Source organism: Leptonotus elevatus, chromosome 17, assembly GCF_054856555.1.
Source record: "Leptonotus elevatus isolate MCC_2025b chromosome 17, RoL_Lele_1.0, whole genome shotgun sequence".
Classification (NCBI taxonomy): domain Eukaryota; kingdom Metazoa; phylum Chordata; class Actinopteri; order Syngnathiformes; family Syngnathidae; genus Leptonotus; species Leptonotus elevatus.
Window position 1 is genome coordinate 14611227 of NC_141255.1, and position 18927 is coordinate 14630153.

The window sequence follows — 18927 nt, forward strand, 5'->3', positions numbered from 1 at the left end:
CTTCCATTATCCCTTTGAACCGTCTGCTTAGTCAGGCCCCAGTCTTTGCCGGTTTACTTTTCCAATTAACTCAGGCGCTGCTGGTCAATATTGACTGAGGATAATAATGTGCCAATCCTCTTCCCATTGTGTTGCTGACTTTCAAGAAAAGCCACAAATAAAGCGAGAGGGATTATGCATTTGCACATTAATGACATGGTCCGTTTTGATGAGCCGCATTGGGGTAAAGCAGGTGTTTTGCAGCCTTAATGACTTTTCATTTGCTTTTGATTAACCCCTCCCATCCGAGGTCGTGGACTCGCCCCCGGATTTCTGGACGCGCATCCACCGTTCCCAAAACGGCAACAAGTCGCCGTTGATCTTTCCACCTCCGATACAATGAAGAGATTGTGAGCGGCTTTGGGAATAATCCCTCCACGCTATGCTAATGATAGCCGTCCCTTCTCTCTCCCCACTGGTTGAGCCGGTCATTAGTATGCGAAGCGACGCGGCGTTAAAACCCATGCCGGGCATGGAGCTGGCGCTGTTTTATTCATGCCGCCGGTGGCACTGGGTACGCGGCTCAGACATTTGCCAAACTTTGTCCTTCATGCGTCTCAAGGATTTAGCCAGCAGGATTAGCTTGACAACAAAAATATTCCCAGTCACACCGTTACAGTGGGAATAAGCTGTGTCTGTTTACCCAATTAGCAATGTTTACCTGCCTGTTGAGCTCTTCTTTGGTTCTAACTTTCTTATGAACCACATTTTGTTCGAGTTGATCCTAACGTGTTCAGAGAAACAATAGCCACCACCGCCCAGCACTAAGGGAGCATTAAGTGCTTTCAAGTCACACTGATCAATTCCAAGGAGTTTATTTACCACAACTGCATTGATCAGGATGATTTGATTAAGCCAGCTAAATGCCAACTTTAATAGCTGCTAGTTGGGAGCTGGAGGTGAGCGAGTCCATTGGAAAAGGGTTTGCAAACGTAAGCAAAAGAACCGTAATATGAGGAAGGAAGCAGATTTTGTAAGCAGCAGAATTCCAGTAGAAAAGCGACTTAATGAGGAGATGCTGGAAATGTCGAGGTGATGAGTGCACCTCAGGAGAGTGTTCGGTCGAGATCTCCACACGGAAACGTGCGAAAGCTGGAGATATGTCATTCATCTTCGCACCTCGTGCCGGCTATAATTACGAGGACTTGAAACTACGCCGAGAAAGAGGCCTTCACAGCTCCCACGCCGTTTCCTGTTCGGTCGCCGTTGCCGCCCTTCACACCTCCCACCAGCCTCCAATTAGCAGATCGAAGCAGGTTCCCCGACAAGAAAGAAACGGTGCGAGGGAGTCGGAGGCAATGCGGGGTCAGCGCCAAGTATCGGCTGGCGAGGATGCCATGGACTTGAGACTTCTTGTCTTCTGGGCTCATTATGTGCTCACCAATAAAAGTCCATGAACATCTTTCTACAGTCACATACAGAAGTGTCGGAGTTTACTGATCACTTTAAGTTAGCAAATATTTTCGCTATGTTTTGAACCAGCGGGTTCGCACAATTAATTCGGGCCCAACAGGCTTCCGTAGAAGTAAACATTTGGAAGTTGCCTGTGTTTGTGTGCACGTTCATACTGCAGGACGTGATGCCCAATTTGGATGTTTTTGTTAAATCCGATCTTTTTATGCACTGTTCACATTACAAAAACAAATGCGACATCTAATGTAAACGCAACGCGCCTGTGATGCGACTCGCATGCTCAAAAAGCACACGTTAATGCAATGTTTTGCTTAATGGTTGTGCTCGAAATAAAATGTGGTTTACCTAATAACTTGTGTAAGGAAATCCAATTTTACTATATATTATAATGACATCAGAACCCCAAACAATAAATGAACATGCATGACCTGATGCTGTATTGTTTTTTTGTTTTTTTGCGTAACTTTTACCTCTCCCAGAGCACAGTTTAGCTTTTCCTATTTGCCGTCATTCTCCGCCCTCATCCCTCAGGAGCGCAGTCGGCTTGGTGTTTTTATTTATGGGAATGTGTGTGTGTGTGCTGTGTACGTTGGGCGTATCTGTGCCGCCCCTATTATTTATCACATCCCGAGAGTCCAGGAGGGGGTGTGAGGATGGCGATAAACACAACTGACATTACATCAACGCAACGTCGACATTAATCTCGGAAGGTGACGGCTGGCATCAGTAGCATGTACGTACGCACACATGCACGCACACACACACAATTTGTGTATTGTTTATGTATATTATTTAGCATGTAATGCATGTGTACTTAATAGTTTACATTTACATTTGATAGCTTAGGGAGTTAGTTGCGAATTTTTTATTTTGGGGGGAAATATTTTAATATTTTTTTGTAGTTTTTGTGTTTATAAAATATTTTTCTATATAAAATATTTAATAAAAAATACTGACATTAATTCACATAAATGTACATTTAATAATTAAAGGGTTGAATTTATTATTATTTTTTTAATTCTATACATAATAATCTTAATGCTTAATACACAAAAAATGCCATTGGTAGGGTTTAATTTCTATTATTGTTTTTACTTTTTGTACTACATTACTTTTTTGTATACAGTTGTACTATGCAGCCTATGTTATTTTTTAAATCAAGATGCTGTTAATTAAATTTACTAGAATTATTTAAAAAAAAAAAAAAAATCATACAAAATCCTACTCAAGTCCTGCAACATCAATAGGGTTCGTATTTGTATTTTTTGGCGGCACTTACTTTGTAAAAATGGTTAAAATATTCATCATGAGTGTAGCAAAGGTGCATTTTGAAGCAGCCCTCTATGTTGCCATGGCAGCCGATACGACGCGAACGCCGCTGCCTTGTGTTGTTTATCTCAAGGAGGTGCTCCTTGTATCTGGCTGCAATTTGCGTTGCCTTCGGACACCTCGTCATCAGGCAGCATACGGCGCGATCAACATAGAGCTGCGCCTGCTAGATTTAAGTCACACTTGTCCGCCTTCGCCTGCGTCAGGCGGATCGCATGAACGGCTGCCATTGTTCAAGTGTATTAAGTATATGTGTGCTCGCCCAACCACTTAAATTCATTCTCCAAACGTCTGCAAATGAAACGCAAACACACTACCTCTCGCTCTGTGCGTGTGTGTCATTTATCTATAATGACTTTGTGAATAGTGTCACTCCCCTCGCTGAGGAGCCATCCAGTCAGTCACTCAAGCAAACCCAATCAAGTGGCTTTTAATAAACTCCACACGAGCATTATCGCCCGGGTAAACGTGCGCCGCCACGCCGGCTCGCCTTATCTACTTCTTCTTCTTCATCTTATTCTTCTTACTTTTTGACATGCCAAGCTCATCCCGTCACTTATTTTTCTTCCTCACTGACATTATGTTCTTCAGTTCTCCCACCTTTAAAAGGGAAGTCAACCCCCCCAAATCGTTTTTGACAGTAATATGTTCTACGCAGCCCCACTTGACTGAATATGGTGTTCTGGTTAATATTGTGTTAGTGGAATATGAATTAAGCAGCACAATCCAGATGTTTTTATCCCTCTCAGGGGGCGGCCATTTTGACACTTGCTGTCGACTAAAGATTACATCAATGTTGCTCAGGTCTCACGTAACAACCAATCTACAGCTCAGCTTCAGAAAACAGGGGAATGGTGATTGGTCATTGGTCAGATACTCTGTAAATATTCGCATCGTCGGACAGGTGAGCTCTGATTGGTTATTGCCTTAGCCCTGAGCAACATTGATGTCATCTTCAGTCGACAGCAAGTGGCAAAATGGCCGCCCCTTGAGATGGAGAAAAATGGCTGAATTTTGCTACATAACTCATATTTCACAAATGTAATATTAATCAGAATGTCATGTTTAGACTAGCGAGGTCACATATAACATATTATTGTCAATAAAAGGTGACATCCACTTTTAACAACCAACAATTCAAGAACGTTCTTAGGTGCATTCTGTCTCTAACCTCCTCTTCTTCTATATAGGCAAAAGTTCCACTTTGGCATCTCTTCCGCCGCAACACTACCTGGTTTTTGTTGTTTTGTATTTTTTATGGATAGTCATCTCCTCATTGGCAGCCCCACAATCATGCTTATTCGTTTCATTTCTCAAGACATTTTTTCTTATTTTTCTGCCTATTTAGATTTTTTCTTTCGTGGTCTTCCTCAAAGTCCTTTTGTTGTTGGAAAAGTCACCGTTTTTGGTTTCTACCAAGTTGAGAAATGGCAGAAACCAAGAACAATCGTGTATCCAACAACAAGAGGACTCTCATTCTGATGACGTCACTCTTGCGCCTCATTTGTTGGCTTGTTTTCTTGGATTTATGCAGCTGAGATCTTCCTAAAATACACAGTTTGTGGGTACAACCATTTCTTAGCATACTAGAAACCATCAACTGTAGTTCAGCCAACAACAAGACTACCATGTGACTCATCTCCTCATTTTTTGGAGGCATGTTTTATTGTATTTTTGCTTCAAATGTCTTCCTAAAGTCCACTTGTTATGAGGCATGCCACAGTTCTAGGTTTCTGCCATTTCATATCTTAGTAAAAACCAAGAATTATAGTGCACCGAGCAGTAACAAGACTTTTGTTATCTTGTCTTTTTGGGTTGTTTTATTGGATTTGTGTCTCCAAAGTTTTTCTAAACGCCACTTCTTGTTGGTTGCTCCACAGTTGTTGGTTTCTACCAATTCTGAGCAAAACTGAGCATCCTTACCAATTGTGTCTCCGTCTTTCCCAGGAGTGTCCCCAGCTGCTGCCGGCCGAGCGCATCCTGGTGCCGGTGAACGTGGTGAAGCCCATCACTCTACGAGCCAAGAACCTGCCCCAACCTCAGTCGGGCCAGCGGGGCTACGAATGCCTGCTGACCATTCAGGGCAACGAGCACCGCGTCCCCGCCCTGCGCTTCAACAGCTCCTCGGTGCAGTGTCAGAACACATCGGTGAGCGCCCTCCCCCTCTTAGAATACAGCACAACTCTGAGTGTCGGCAGCAGATTAGCATGGAGAAGGCTTTATGCCGCTCTTGTGTTTATACAAAAGCATCTCCTCCTTATGCTTGTCCTCATCACTCTTGACTACTTGTGTGTGTGTGTGGGATTAGTGTGTATAATCATCACACAATCCAAATATTGTACTTTGATTGAGCGCTAAAGGAGGAAAACTGTAATCTTGCCGAAAACGATGATTCTGACACATAATTGTCTTTGAAAGGTGTGTGTGTGATTGCTTCAGCCACCTGTTGCATGCAGAACGTGTTTTGGGTTTTTTTGTACTCGGTTACACATTCTCCCTTACCACTCCGTGTTATTCCCTCCTCCCTCCCGGTTGCCGTGGCGACAGTACTTCTATGACGGGATGGAGATGAGCAGCCTTCCCGTGGAGCTGACCGTCATCTGGAACGGCGACTTTAGCATCGACAACCCTGCCCACAACAAAGGTGAGTGTTGGAAACATGTGTGCTTCTAATTTGCTCATTGGCACACACACAGACGTATGTAACGTCAGCATTAGCGTTAGATTTTATAAAACACACACACAGTAGGGCCACTCCTGCCCTCGGAGTTAGTCTCCATGGCAACAGGCTGGCGAGTGCTGAAGTGCAGCAGCAAGCCTGGCCTGATGTTTCCTGGTGGAGTGTTTAACTTCAACACGTCTTTGCTCACCTCTCGTCATCACTGTGGACAACGAATGCAAGCATTTTGAACCGAAATCAAAAACCGGTTGGGATCTTACAAGTGAGGAGAAATTGTGTTTCATTTTGTCGAAAAGTATTGTCCTGGTTAAATGTCAATTCCAGGAACCAAATCATCGCTGCTATATGAAAAACGCTTGTCCATTTTTTCCAGTTTTTACATTTACCGTATTTTCCACACTATAAGAGGCACCTAAAATCCTTTAATTATCTCAAAAACCGACAGTGCGCCTTATAATCCGATGCGCCTTATATGTGGATCAATATTGGTTAAGTAAGGCTCCATCTAGTGGATGCTTAACGCAACCCCAGCCACTACAGTAGCTTCTATTCTGTGCACCTTATATCGAATATGGAAAAAGTTTTTAAATAGGCCATTCATTGAAGGTGCGCCTTATAGTGCAAAAAATACGGTATACGTTTTTGGTATGTTGCTTTTAGTTTCATCCCCAAAACATAAAAATGTTTTATTTTTATTTATTTTTTAAGACAAAAATGTACATAAGTGTTTCTCACATAGCCACGAAATGCGGTGGATTATATGACAGCCGTGTATTTTAAGCATGTGCTCTACAAAGCAACATGTGATAGCTCCCAGGCAGCAGCATCAGAAAAGGAGAATTATCATCTCCCAGGGCATCACAAGACGGACACATCACACCTCCGTCTAATCGCAATTAGGAGGAAAACGTCTGGCCCGTTGCCATGGTGATAGTATGTTAAATGTGCGGGGGCGCGAGGCACCGCAGATAATAGCATAATAAGCCGAAGAAACTCTTCTGTTTATTGTTCTCTGCCTATTTGCACTCATTTGTCACCTATTCAGACTTTGGATGAAAACGTGTTTGTAATTCTTGTCTCCCTCTTTAATTACCCTCTTCTTGTTTTTTCTTCCTTGTGTGCATGGCGAGCAGTTCATCTGTACAAGTGCGACGCCCAGCGCGGGAGCTGCGGCCTGTGCCTGAAAGCGGACCCCCTGTTTGGCTGCGTGTGGTGCAAAGGCGAGAACCGCTGCACGCTCAAGCAGCACTGCCCGCACCCCGAGAACCAGTGGCTGGAGCACAACGGCATCAACAGCAAGTGCACCCACCCGCGCATTACCCAGGTGACACTCCTCTCTCAATCTTTCAAATTATTTGGTTGAGCCCAGTTTATGAGGTCTGGACTAGGGTCCGAACTATCAGATGCAATAGGGTCACGATCTCAATTGACTTTGGTCCGGGGGCCAGGTACACCCTGGACTGGTCAGAACCCGACTGGAGAGACCATGGAAACTCCCAGCCAGAGTTGAGATTTGAAACCCAAACATCGCAACTGCTAACCACTAGTCCATTGTGCAGCCCATGAAAAGCTTCTTGGCAAAAACATTCGTCATCAAGGATTTGTTTGATTTTGAAAAAGAAGCAGAATCATAAGGTCTATTGTCTAAAATCTTTCCTCTACTTTTTGCCGAAGTCAAATACACAGTTTGAGGGTTTCAGTACCATGCTTAGCAGAGATGGGAAGTAATGAAATGCAAATACTTCATTACTGTACTTGACTAGTTTTTTTTAGTACTTTGTACTTTCCTGAGTATTTGGTTTTTAGACTACTCTTTACTTTTATCTGATTGTATGATGACTATCTGTACTTTTCACTCGATACATTTTCAAAACAAAGTCGTTACTTTTGTTTTGAAATGCATGAAAACGATTCAAGTACATGACCTGGAAGAAAAAGTAGCCATCAATATCTCCTGGCTCCGCCAGTCATATGACGCGTGACACAGGGTCCCGCGAAACGCCTATAAAGAAAGCAAGGTAAGCCTCTACAGCGTTCCTAAAGGGACGATCAAAACTCTTGAATGCGTCTGGTGAATGACGAGAGCACTGCGTGGGGGAGAGTGACTCTCCCGATTGCATGTTGTTTCTTTAGGAATGCTACGGAGGCTTACCTTGCTTTCTTTACAGGCGTTTCACATTGCTCTGCAGAGAGCCAGCCGCTACGTCACTAAGCACTTGAATGCGTTGCGACGTAAATAACAATGGCGTCCGTCCCTACAAAATGTAGTAAACTGGAAATGAATGCATGTCATAGTTATGTTAGTAACAGCCAAATAAATAATAAATGAGCAAACTTGTCATGACAGTCGGGGTTCCTTTTAAGATCGCTGCAGACTGCCAGTCAATAATATGAAAAAAGGTTCATCTTGTCAGCGAGAAGTAGACCAGCAACATGAGCGAGTGATACTCAACACTGTGGACTCGACGCAGGGCAAGTCAATGAGCCAACTGGCCAGTGTCTGCCCATTTTTGCCCCATTAGCTAATTTATTTTAAATTGACGTAGGAGGAAACATCCGGTAAAAATACTTTTTACTTCGACTCGTCAAGTACATTTCAGAGCCTGTACTTTTTTTGTATTTTACTTGAGTAATTATTTGAGTGAGTACTTTTACTTTTAACAAAGTTGTTTTTTTTACACAAGTAATTGTACATTTACTCAAGTAGAGAATGTCAGTACTTTTCCCATCTCTGATGCTTAGGGCAGTAAAAATCCGATTCACTTGCTGTGTCACTGCATCTTAAATCAGCTCAAAATCTCGGAAATACGACGTAATATAGTTTAAGAAACTACTGAAACCACTGGCTAATCATTCCAGTGCGCTTCCTAAGCTCACTAAAGTCATTTTTAAAACAACGAAAAGTGCCATACATGCCAACTGGCACATTCACAAGTCTTGTCGGAAAAGTGAAGGTCCACAGAAGACACGAGGACCATTTAGGGGGAGGACATGAGCAAAAACAAAAAGAAGGATGTCCAGATGAAGGGGAATGGAGGAAAAGGATGAAGATCACACGGTCATTGCCCGGTAATGTCCTCTGCACCGACGTCCCTGAGGAGGAGGCTCTGATGAAGCAATAAGGGGAAAGGGCCGGAAACAAATCCCTCCAAGCATGCTCGTGCGGAATGGCGGGTACAGAGAAATGGGAGGCGGGCATGCCGGAATGGAAATGTAATCCCAGATTGATGTGTTGACCCGCAACCTCCGCTGTGATTTGGTGAAAGCAATGAAGCATAAACCTTTATTGCGGCATGAATCAGATTATGTCGGCACATCGTTGACGGAATGGGGGGGGGGGGGGGGGGGGGTTCAGGACGATATGGAGGAGAAGACATTCAAGAGTGGTGGTGTAAAGACAGAAAGGATAGAAAAGTGAGGCAGAGAAGGGGAAAAAAGCCATTGAGCCTTTGCATCGCAACGTAATCCTCAATTATCTCGTCACAACTTTAATTGACGCCTTGTTGACTCGCTTTTATGATTCTCTCGCTCCACCTCGGTTTTGTGTTTGCCAATACGCGGTGGTTCGCCGGGCGCAAATATAGACATCAGGGGGGGGGCTTGTTAATCTAGGACGTGGAATATGGCGAGGAGGATCCCTCTCCCGCAAAGCTGCAGCTCATTAGGATGCATGTGTGGGAGTTCCATGAACACAAAGCCAGAAGCTAAGTCGCTAGGGTCCGTCCATCTGTGCAGATCTAATGACGTTCAATCAAATGATATGCCCATCACCATTCTGATGGCACCCATTTCTCGTGTCATGTAATGTTGTGGACCTCCAAATCAGTTTGCACCTGTCCCCCAGTCCAATGACACCATAACACTCATTAAACCTGATCAATGAAGATTTATTTTTTTGGTCTTAACTCGTGCTCATGATTGTTTGACTGCTACGCCTTTCTTCTCATTCAATGGACTCGGGATAGACCAATTGCCAATGCCGATATTAGTCAAAATGTGTTTTGTTACGAATCTGATGGCCGATAAAGTTGGTATCTCACCGAACTGTGAATGCTTGCGAATGTAGCAAATTGAGGATTTGTAAGATGTTTACAGTCAGTTTTAACTTGCCACAGACATTTTGAACATATTCAATTTTTCACTGTCTGCGAAGATCTTTTAAAACCTTTTACGACCCTTGACAAAAAAAAACAAATTAGCTACATACATTCACATGCATTTGTATCTCAATTAGTTACAGGGAATTTATAGATTTATTTAATTTTCACTTTATAAAGAATGATGCTGACAAGGAATCTCCCTATATATTTTTTTTCAATATTTTTTAAGAAATTATGTTGAAATTTTGGAAAACTTTATGTGCAGTAGAAAATTTTAGGGAAATATTTACTTGCTTAGTTTTTAACTTAGCTCACATGTTGATGACCCTGGAATTTCCCTGCAATTTTTGTTATAATTTTTAAACAAAGCTGTCAATTCTTTATATGTATAAAACTACAAAGAAATGTTTTTTTTCTTAATTTTGACGCTAATATTTCCTCTTTTACTGCAAATGAATATCGGCTTGAAATATCGGTTATCGGCCTTCTTGACTACTAATAATCGGTATTGGCCTTAAAAAAAACATATCGATCTATCACTACAATGGACTATTCCATCTTCTTATGGCGCATGCACAGACATGGACCAAAACAAAATTGTTGGGGTGGTTATGAGGAAAATGCGGCAAAGTTGCCCCAGTGGAGCAGCGAAGAGGAGAAGGCGAGCGGAAAATAAACCGTTTTCATCAAAACTACAATGATGCCAAAATTAAGTGACAACATCAAGAGCCAGTCCATCTTGCAAGTTGCCGTAACACTTTTATCAGTGTCAACCGGAGGGGATGTCAGTTGAGATGAGAGCCCCGTCACTGGCTTTGCCTCAACGTCCATTTTGTTTCTGTTTTCAGATTACTCCTCTGCGGGGTCCCAGGGAAGGCGGCACCCTCGTGACCATTCGCGGCGACAACCTCGGCTTGGACTTCCGCGAGATCCAGGGCAACGTGAAAGTGGCGGAGGTGGAGTGCACGCCCAGACGGGACGGCTACATCCCAGCAGAGCAGTGAGTGGGCAGTCAGCTTTCTGTACTGACGTCGAAGTGGTAGGTTTACCAAATGTTGCGTCCACAGGATCGTCTGCGAGATGGGCCGCGCTGAGAAGAGTCAGTACACAGGGAATGTCAAGGTGTGCGTCGGCGTAGGCGAGTGCCAGCCAGAATTCACGGCCAAGTCATCCAAATACTACTACTTTGTGGTAAGAGGTCAATCCATGTCTTCACGCTTCAATCAAGATAATTTGTAATGCCTCCTTTGACTTGGGCCAGGCCATGGTTCTTGTCTCAATGTGTGAAACTGTCAAGATGTCATGTGAGCATGTTATTTTTGACCGACTGTCCAGATTCCGAGGATCCACAGTATCAAGCCCAGCAGAGGGCCCGTCTCCGGGGGAACCGTAGTCAGCATCACGGGGAGCCACCTGGACGCCGGCAGCAACGTGTCCATCATGTTTAAGGACCAGCCGTGCACCTTTCTCAAGTTAGTCGACGTGCACCCCCTTCCTGACCCCCGCACTTAGCCAGTCAATTAAAAGCACACACTGCGTCATATAAAAGATATAAAAGAATATTCCACGGCCGCAAGAAATACGATTATATTCAAATCATTGGGAAAACGAGCCACCCCGGATTTATGATCTCCATAAATATCCTCCTAATGAGTTTCCGTTCTCCATCAGCGCTTTCATGTCTTCTTCAATATAGCACCAAGCTTCTTCAGTAAGTTATGTTCTCATTTAGCTGATAAGCCTGGGTGTGCTTGGAGGGCGTGTCTCTGCCATGATTGACAGCACCAAGATGTCTGCCATTAAGATCCACCCTCACCACTAAATATGGCCGAAAAAGAACATCATTAGAAAAGCATTCATGTTTTTGAGGAATGGATGCACTGTGAAATCTAATACTGCATTTAAAAAACTAAATACCATGGTGAGCCTACACTCAAAATGATTTAGCCTCAACAGCAACAAAATCAATGCAACATTTTCAATTTGTCTTTCTAAGTTGTGACAACTTATTTGAATGTTGTTGAACCAACAAACAATATTACTTAATATCTGTTATCATAAGGACACATTTTTAAGTTGGCAACTCAAAAAAATGCATTACATCAACTGACTTTTCCACTTTGAAGTAGGCTAAGCTACTTCAGCTTTGAAGTACAGTAAATGCTAGGCTACCCTAACCCTAGCTAGTCTTAATTATGAGTGATGTCTGTTCCGCTTTGTTACGTAACTCCAAACAAGTAATCAAACTACAATTGTAATTAAAATGCTTCCATTAGTTACTCTGTTGGACACATCAACTTAGAAGCACATTACAACACCATTAGCAGCTGCAGTCCACTGCCTGTGGAATACAGTAGTGAGCAAAAATAAACACATTTTAGTAATGGTGTGACCCTTACGCATGTGTCCTAATGTAAAACTAACAAATAATAAAAGAATACAATATAAATAGAAAAGCCCCTGATTCCTAACACTATAGTAATCATTAAGTCACTATGCAACTACAAACAGAAATGAAAATCTGGAATTTTCTGCTTGAACATGGTGAAAGGCATTGTGGGAGTATTCAAATCATCAAAATGGAGTCAAAGTTGAGACAAATTAAGTTATCAAGTTTATTCAATTATTCCAGCTTGGATTTTGTTTTCAGCCGACCAACAGAGAATTTTGAGTGTACTTGACATGCTAAATCAAGTTGATGTAATTACCATCATTATTATTTAATCTCAACTCATAAAATAGTATTAGCACTTATAACGTTTATCTAAATCAATTAACTGCATTTTTTACTTATTTATGTACTAAATCAAGTGGTGTTAACAGATTGTCCGAGTTCGTTTTTAGAGTGATATACTTCTTTCGACATTTTACTGAACAAAATGACTCCACGACTAAACAAAATCATAAAACGCCAAGTTTTCTGTCAGAGACCTAAACTATCCCAATTTTCTGGAATCCAGCATGCATTGCCTTCAAGGACCGTTTAATACTTGAAACAACCGTGACCTAACCCTCAAATGTGGCCTCATTACACGGTTTTCTGTCACAGACGCGATGGCCTGTGGCTGACGTGCCGCACGCACGCGTCGCTGAACGGCTACGGCAACGTGCCAGTGTCTGTCAGCATCGACAAGGCCCAGCTCCAGAAGGACCTGCGCTTCGAGTACGTGGAGGACCCCACCATCACCAAGATAGAACCCGAATGGAGCATCTACAGGTGAGGACCAAGGAAACCGAATATTATTTCCAGTCTTCTTCACAAGTTCATGTAGCTACTCCAAATATTATGAGTAACAAGGGATGCATCATTTTGTCTCTTTTGCAGTGGACACACTCAGGTGACAGTGACAGGAACCAACCTGGACATCATCCAAACACCGCTAATCAGAGCCAAATACAACAATCACGAGACACTCAACGTAAGTCAACTTGGACTGCTTGTCTCTGTTGTCACAGTGACGTAAGCGGGTCAAAAGCAGGGCACAGTGTGCACTGTGCAGATAGAAATTAATAGAGGGTGATGAAATGTGTCTCCTTGCAGATGCAATGATATCCGTAGAGATTGTCCCTTATCAGAATCTTCGTAGCTTTATTCACCCCATCCAGAGGTCTCTTTTGATTCGACTGAAGATGAGAAACCAAAAGGGGATGATAGTATCTACACGACATCATGATTTGGCCTTACAGATTTTCAAGGTTGCATATTCAAATTCGTCTTCGTCAAATGTACACAAGCATGCCTTTGTAGAGTCGGTCTCCAACACACACTCAAATAATCCGGTCAACTTTGAGCAAGGACGCATGAAACGGACGTCTGGCAGACCTTTTCTTGATGTGTCCAGTGTGACGTTCAAGGACCCAATTAAAGTGACAGGCGCCGGTCGGAGAGGCATCACGCTGAAGGTTATTGTTGGATTCTCAACAATGTTTGCGCGAGGCCTTTTCTGCCTGTTGTCGTGACACTGACAGTTCCATCCCCATACATCAGACAGAGCAGTCTTGTTGAGTTTCAGAAATAGCTGGTAACGAAGGAGAAAGTCAAAGGCCCAAAAGGGAAACATGTCAAGTCCTTCCCATCTTGTCTCCTCCAGTTGTGCCAGGTTCTGAGCCCGACATCCATGCAGTGCCAGGCCCCGGAGCTTCCCATCAGCCTGGCCCAGCAGCAGGATGCACCCGAGAGGCCCGACGAGTTCGGCTTCAAGCTGGACGACGTGCAGGCCGTCATGGCACTCAACAACACCAACTTTATCTACTACCCCAATCCCGAGTTCGAGCCTCTCAGCGCGTCCGGCGTGCTGGAGCTTAAACCCGGATCGCCCATCATACTGAAGGTACGATCACGCTGCAGATCTTGTCACATGCTTCACATCAAGGCTTGAGAGTTGTTGTTTTTTGCTTTACTGCAGGGGCGGAACTTCCTCCCGCCGACTAGTAGCGGAAACGGAAAGATGAACTACACCGTTCTCATAGGAGAGAAGCCCTGCATGCTGACCGTGTCCGACAGCCAGCTGCTCTGCGAGTCGCCCAATCTGACGGGACGTCACAAAGTTCTGGTGAGTGACAGCAGCGCAAATCCATGCTGGGACAAACGAACGTTGCCTTCTGTTTATCTGCGCACGCACTCCCAGACAGACTGATTGTCCGTGTGGTTGCCATTGCTGCCCACAAGACAAACAAATGGCCGTCTGTGCGGATTTGGACTGCAGGAAACTCAATAAGGCCACTTTGCTCCAAATGCTTCCTGCTGTTTACACCTGCGATGAAACAATGAGAGAAGCTGAAGTTTGCACACATTAGATTTGAATCAATATGTCTGTCTTGGACAAAATCAGAGAAATTATATGAAGTGATAAAGTCGTTTGTTTGTCAGGATTAGCAATACTAAAGCCAATATTAGAGATGCATCTTTTCTTTCACGAGACAGGAGAAGCGGCAGTAAAATAGGCCAAAACCCAGATGTCAGGGGGGGAGGCAGGGCTAGCAAGTAACTTTGAAATGACCTTATTGCACATTCCACTGTCTTGAAAATTGCACAAAGTTCTCCAAGTAAGTGTTGTCAGTCATGAGCCACCCGTGTTCTGTCCTCAGGCTCGCGTGGGCGGAATCGAGTTTTCGCCCGGCGTGGTCCACATCACGTCGGACAGCCCGCTCAGCAGCACGGCCATCATCGGCATCGCGGCGGCCGGGGCCCTGCTGCTCCTCGCCATCGTCATGGTGCTCATCGCCTACAAGCGCAAGTCGCGCGAGAGCGACCTGACGCTCAAGCGGCTGCAGATGCAGATGGACAACCTAGAGTCGCGGGTGGCACTGGAGTGCAAGGAAGGTACGAAACACATACCCAGGAGTCTTCTCGCCAACCATGGGCATTGGATCATAACGGTCCTTTTTTCCTGTTAGCTTTTGCAGAGCTACAGACAGACATCCACGAGTTGACGAGTGACTTGGACGGCGCGGGGATCCCCTTCTTGGACTACAGGACGTACACCATGAGAGTCCTTTTCCCGGGAATTGAGGAGCATCCTGTACTCAGAGACTTGGAGGTATGCTTCATCTGTGGCATTGCCGAGTTTTACTGCTCTCGCACCTTCATCTTGATTCTTTACAACCTCCATGTTGCGAGTGCATTCTAACGGGATGCGATACCTTGTTCAAAACCAAATTTGAAGTCAGTCATGTAGAAGTAAAAGCAAAATATCTGGTCATTTATCCCCAGCGGTGACGTTGATTGACAGTCATAATTGAGCGAGTCATCTTGTTCCATTAAGGCGATGATTGACCCCCATTCCACTGCCCTCAAGGTTGCCCACTCCGTCCCTTGATGAGAATTTGCCAGTAATAAGCAATATTAATTAGGCTTTAATTGGTATAAATGTCAAACTGCTCGGAGAGGCGATGTGCGACGGCAGCCTAATGAAGGAAGCAGAAGGCTGCTCTTAGGTGTTTGACGCACGCCTAATTGTTATTGATGCGTCGGCAGGGGTGACAGAAATATCCCAGGTGATGGAAAGGATACAGTAATATTCCAGCTTGCCTGTGGAAACGTACGCAGCAAGTATGCTGATGAAAACACAAGGCGAAACTTATCAAGTTGACAGCTGCATGTACTGCAAAGAGACGACGCGTTGCCCCGACGCAGACGTTGAAAGCCCAAACTCCGTAGGTGCTCGTTAGGAAAGGAAATATGGAGGTCGGAAGCGCGTACAGCAAGCGCAGCAGTTGGTATAAACGGCGCGGGGGACATGGCGGGCTCGCCTTTGAAACGGCGATGGCAACGCGGCGGCATCAAAGCCTTTAAATGTGCTCTCGGGAGGCTCAGCGTTTTTGTTCCGCTGACAAGATGCGTCAAAACTTGGATTCTCGCTCAAGAACCTGGCCATACTTCTTATACTTGGATGCTGTCTTCTTCTAGATACTTGAATGGAATGAGGTTCCCCAGGCTGCTAAAGCTAGCATGTTTTTTTTCTTCTCCTATATGATTATGCTTTGTTTTCTTATACGTACTTGTCCATGTCAACGTTAAATGTGCATTGTGAATATTGTGTGTATAAGGCAGACTGGTGTGACGTGACGTAAATGGAGTGAGGTCTCCCAGTCTGCTCGTTAGTGTGTTTATGCGATGACTACTGCCACATGTTCACACCGTCTTCTAGTAATTGTACTGGGGTTTTTTTATGCATACTTGTACTTCAATGGAGTGAGGTTCCCCGGTCTGCTAAAGTTAGCGTGGTTGTTTTCCCTTCCCAAATGATGACACTGTCTTCATGTACTTGAATTCTATTTTCTTGTAGATATTTACACTTGAATGGACTGAGGTTCCCCAAGTTGCTTAAGTTAGCGTTTTGTTTTCTCCTCATTCACGATTATACTTTGTCTTGTGTTTGTCCATTTCTATGTTAAAAGTTCGTTGTAAATAAAGACAAAGTATTCAAGAACATTGAAGAGTTTCTGTACATCTGTATGTGGAGTGAAAATTTGGAACAGGCTGAGTACTGATTTACAACAATGTCCAAACACAGACCAGTTCAAAAGGAAATATTAAATCAACATTTTTGGGAAGAAGTGCTTTTCAATGAAAAGTAACATTGGTTGATGTTATTATTATTAATATTGTATTAGTAGTAGTATTGTTGCTATTGATAAGGAAAAAATATATGTGTACCTGTAAATGTAAAAGTATGACAATATGCATAAGGCACACTGTTCAATGTGTTCACTATTAATAAATACTATAATAACCTTTGTTATTAATAATCAAGATATTTTAGCTGTATACGAGCAGTTTTTTTTTTGTTTACTATACATACCTACAATTTATTGTGTAACGGATGTTAATAGGGGGAGGACCTGATAAGTTTATGCTTCTTTCCACTCCTTTTTGAACATGCATGTGTAAATGTATAGCTCATGATTGGGTGAAGCACTGTCAAACTTTCTTATGTTGCTTTCATTGTTTTCATTTTGTGTTTGTTGTTTTATATGTTTTGTATATTTTGGGTTTACACATGTACTTTTATAGTCAGTCAGTTTTTTTCTTTATATACATGTTCGAAATAAAATGGAAAAGAAATATATTTAGAAGACAGTGTAGTGTGACGCGAATGGAGTGAGGTTCCCCAGGCTGCTTATGCTCGTGTGTTGTCTTGCAATGTACATTGACTCCTGCCACATGTTGACACTTTATCTTCTATTACTTGCACTCGTATGGGTGCATATGGGTACTTACTTATGGAGTGTGGTTCCCCAGGCTGCTGAAGTTAGCATGTTTGTTTTCTCCTTCCGAATGGCTATGTGCAAGCTATCATCTTGATATGTATATTAGATTGCTGTGAGGTTCCCCAGGCTGCTTAAGTTAGCATGTTCGTTACATGATGATGCTTTATCTTGTACTTGATTGAGACGGTGTGACTTCAATAGAGTGTGGTTCCCCACGCTGCTTATGTTAGCGTGTTTTGATGCTACGTGATGTCCATTAACAGTAAACCAACAGTTCCCTGTCTTATTTTTAATTTTTAATGTTACAGGTGCCAGGCTACCGACAGGAGCAGGTGGAGAAGGGCCTGAAGCTGTTCGGCCAGCTGATCAACAATAAGGTCTACCTGCTGTGCTTCATCCGCACGCTGGAGGCGCAGCGAGGCTTCTCCATGCGCGACCGCGGCAACGTGGCCTCGCTCATCATGACGGTGCTGCAGAGCAAGCTGGAGTACGCCACCGACGTGCTCAAGCACCTGCTGTCCGACCTCATCGACCGCAACCTGGAGAGCAAGAACCACCCCAAGCTCTTGCTCCGCAGGTAGGAGAAGGAGAACTTTGGGCCATCAAAGTCGGCTGGGAAAAGCCCCAACTTCCTCTTTCTCTTCTGATTTTTTTCCCTCATCCTGTTTGCATGGCTTGTGTCGCTTTTGTCATCTTTATTTCTGCCACCCTCCTCTCCTTCCCCGTCCCTGCTTGCTTGATTACTAAATCAATGCTTAAAGTGTGCGAACAGCGTATCTCTGGCACAGCATCTGAGCACGGCTACCCACTGATTCTTCGGCCAAGAAGTGTGTGTACACACACACACATACAAACACACACACACACACACACACATCATTCCATCTGTCCCATCTCAACCTGTGCTGAAGTACAAGCACCAGGCAAGCTAACTAACGAGAGCCTTCCACAACCATCTGTCGCAGTCTCTGCCGCAATCTCCTCTTCCTCCTCCTACTCTTCATCTCGCCGTGCGGACACTGCATGTACACACACTGCATGTACACACACACACATCCTTTTAGGTTGGAGTATTTTTTTACTGTATGTTACAAAAGTCTTGTTTTGCTGCCTGAAGCTCCATTATCACTCCTAGCTAGGCTCCAAGGTGACATATAGTATTCTGCCTTTTTCCCTGCTGCCATCATAATATGCATGACATGCAGTCAAATTACCCAAAGGATCAACAATTGCACCCCAATTACCATCTTTGTCTCATGCAAATGAGCTACTGCTCACCCCAGCTCTTTTATTTATATCTGCAAAACAAGCTAAGGATTTTTTTTTATTGACAATAATTGCACCCAAAATTGTTGGAGTATTTCAGCTGAATTTGCATACAAGCGTGCATTCTTCATTTTGACCTTATGCACTACTGGTCAAAAGTTTTAGAACACCCCAAAGTCCAATGAATAACTTGAAATGGTACAAAGGTGAGAGGTGAAGAGGCAGAGGTTAAAACAAATCAGTTAAAGTTAGCCAAAACGGGGGTGCGGGGGATACATTTCACAGTACTACGGAAACTCAAAGTCAACCCCCAAAACATTTTTTATGTTATATGCAGCCCCCTTGGTCTAAATATGGTATTCTGGTTAATATTGCGTTAGTGGAATA

At 43.7% G+C, this 18927-nt stretch overlaps 1 protein-coding gene across 1 annotated transcript in view; it reads left to right on the forward strand.

Annotated features, from left to right (window-relative positions):
• The window catches only part of plxna4 (plexin A4), a 149314-nt gene that overhangs the window by 114570 nt on the left and 15817 nt on the right, over positions 1-18927 (forward strand). The window contains exons 10-22 of the mRNA XM_086060010.1: positions 4729-4929; positions 5329-5425; positions 6595-6785; positions 10410-10561; positions 10629-10752; positions 10897-11033; positions 12611-12778; positions 12887-12980; positions 13653-13892; positions 13968-14114; positions 14650-14884; positions 14959-15101; positions 17583-17851. Coding sequence (XP_085916136.1) covers positions 4729-4929; positions 5329-5425; positions 6595-6785; positions 10410-10561; positions 10629-10752; positions 10897-11033; positions 12611-12778; positions 12887-12980; positions 13653-13892; positions 13968-14114; positions 14650-14884; positions 14959-15101; positions 17583-17851 — 2198 coding nt within the window. The remainder of the gene's footprint in view (positions 1-4728; positions 4930-5328; positions 5426-6594; positions 6786-10409; positions 10562-10628; positions 10753-10896; positions 11034-12610; positions 12779-12886; positions 12981-13652; positions 13893-13967; positions 14115-14649; positions 14885-14958; positions 15102-17582; positions 17852-18927) is intronic.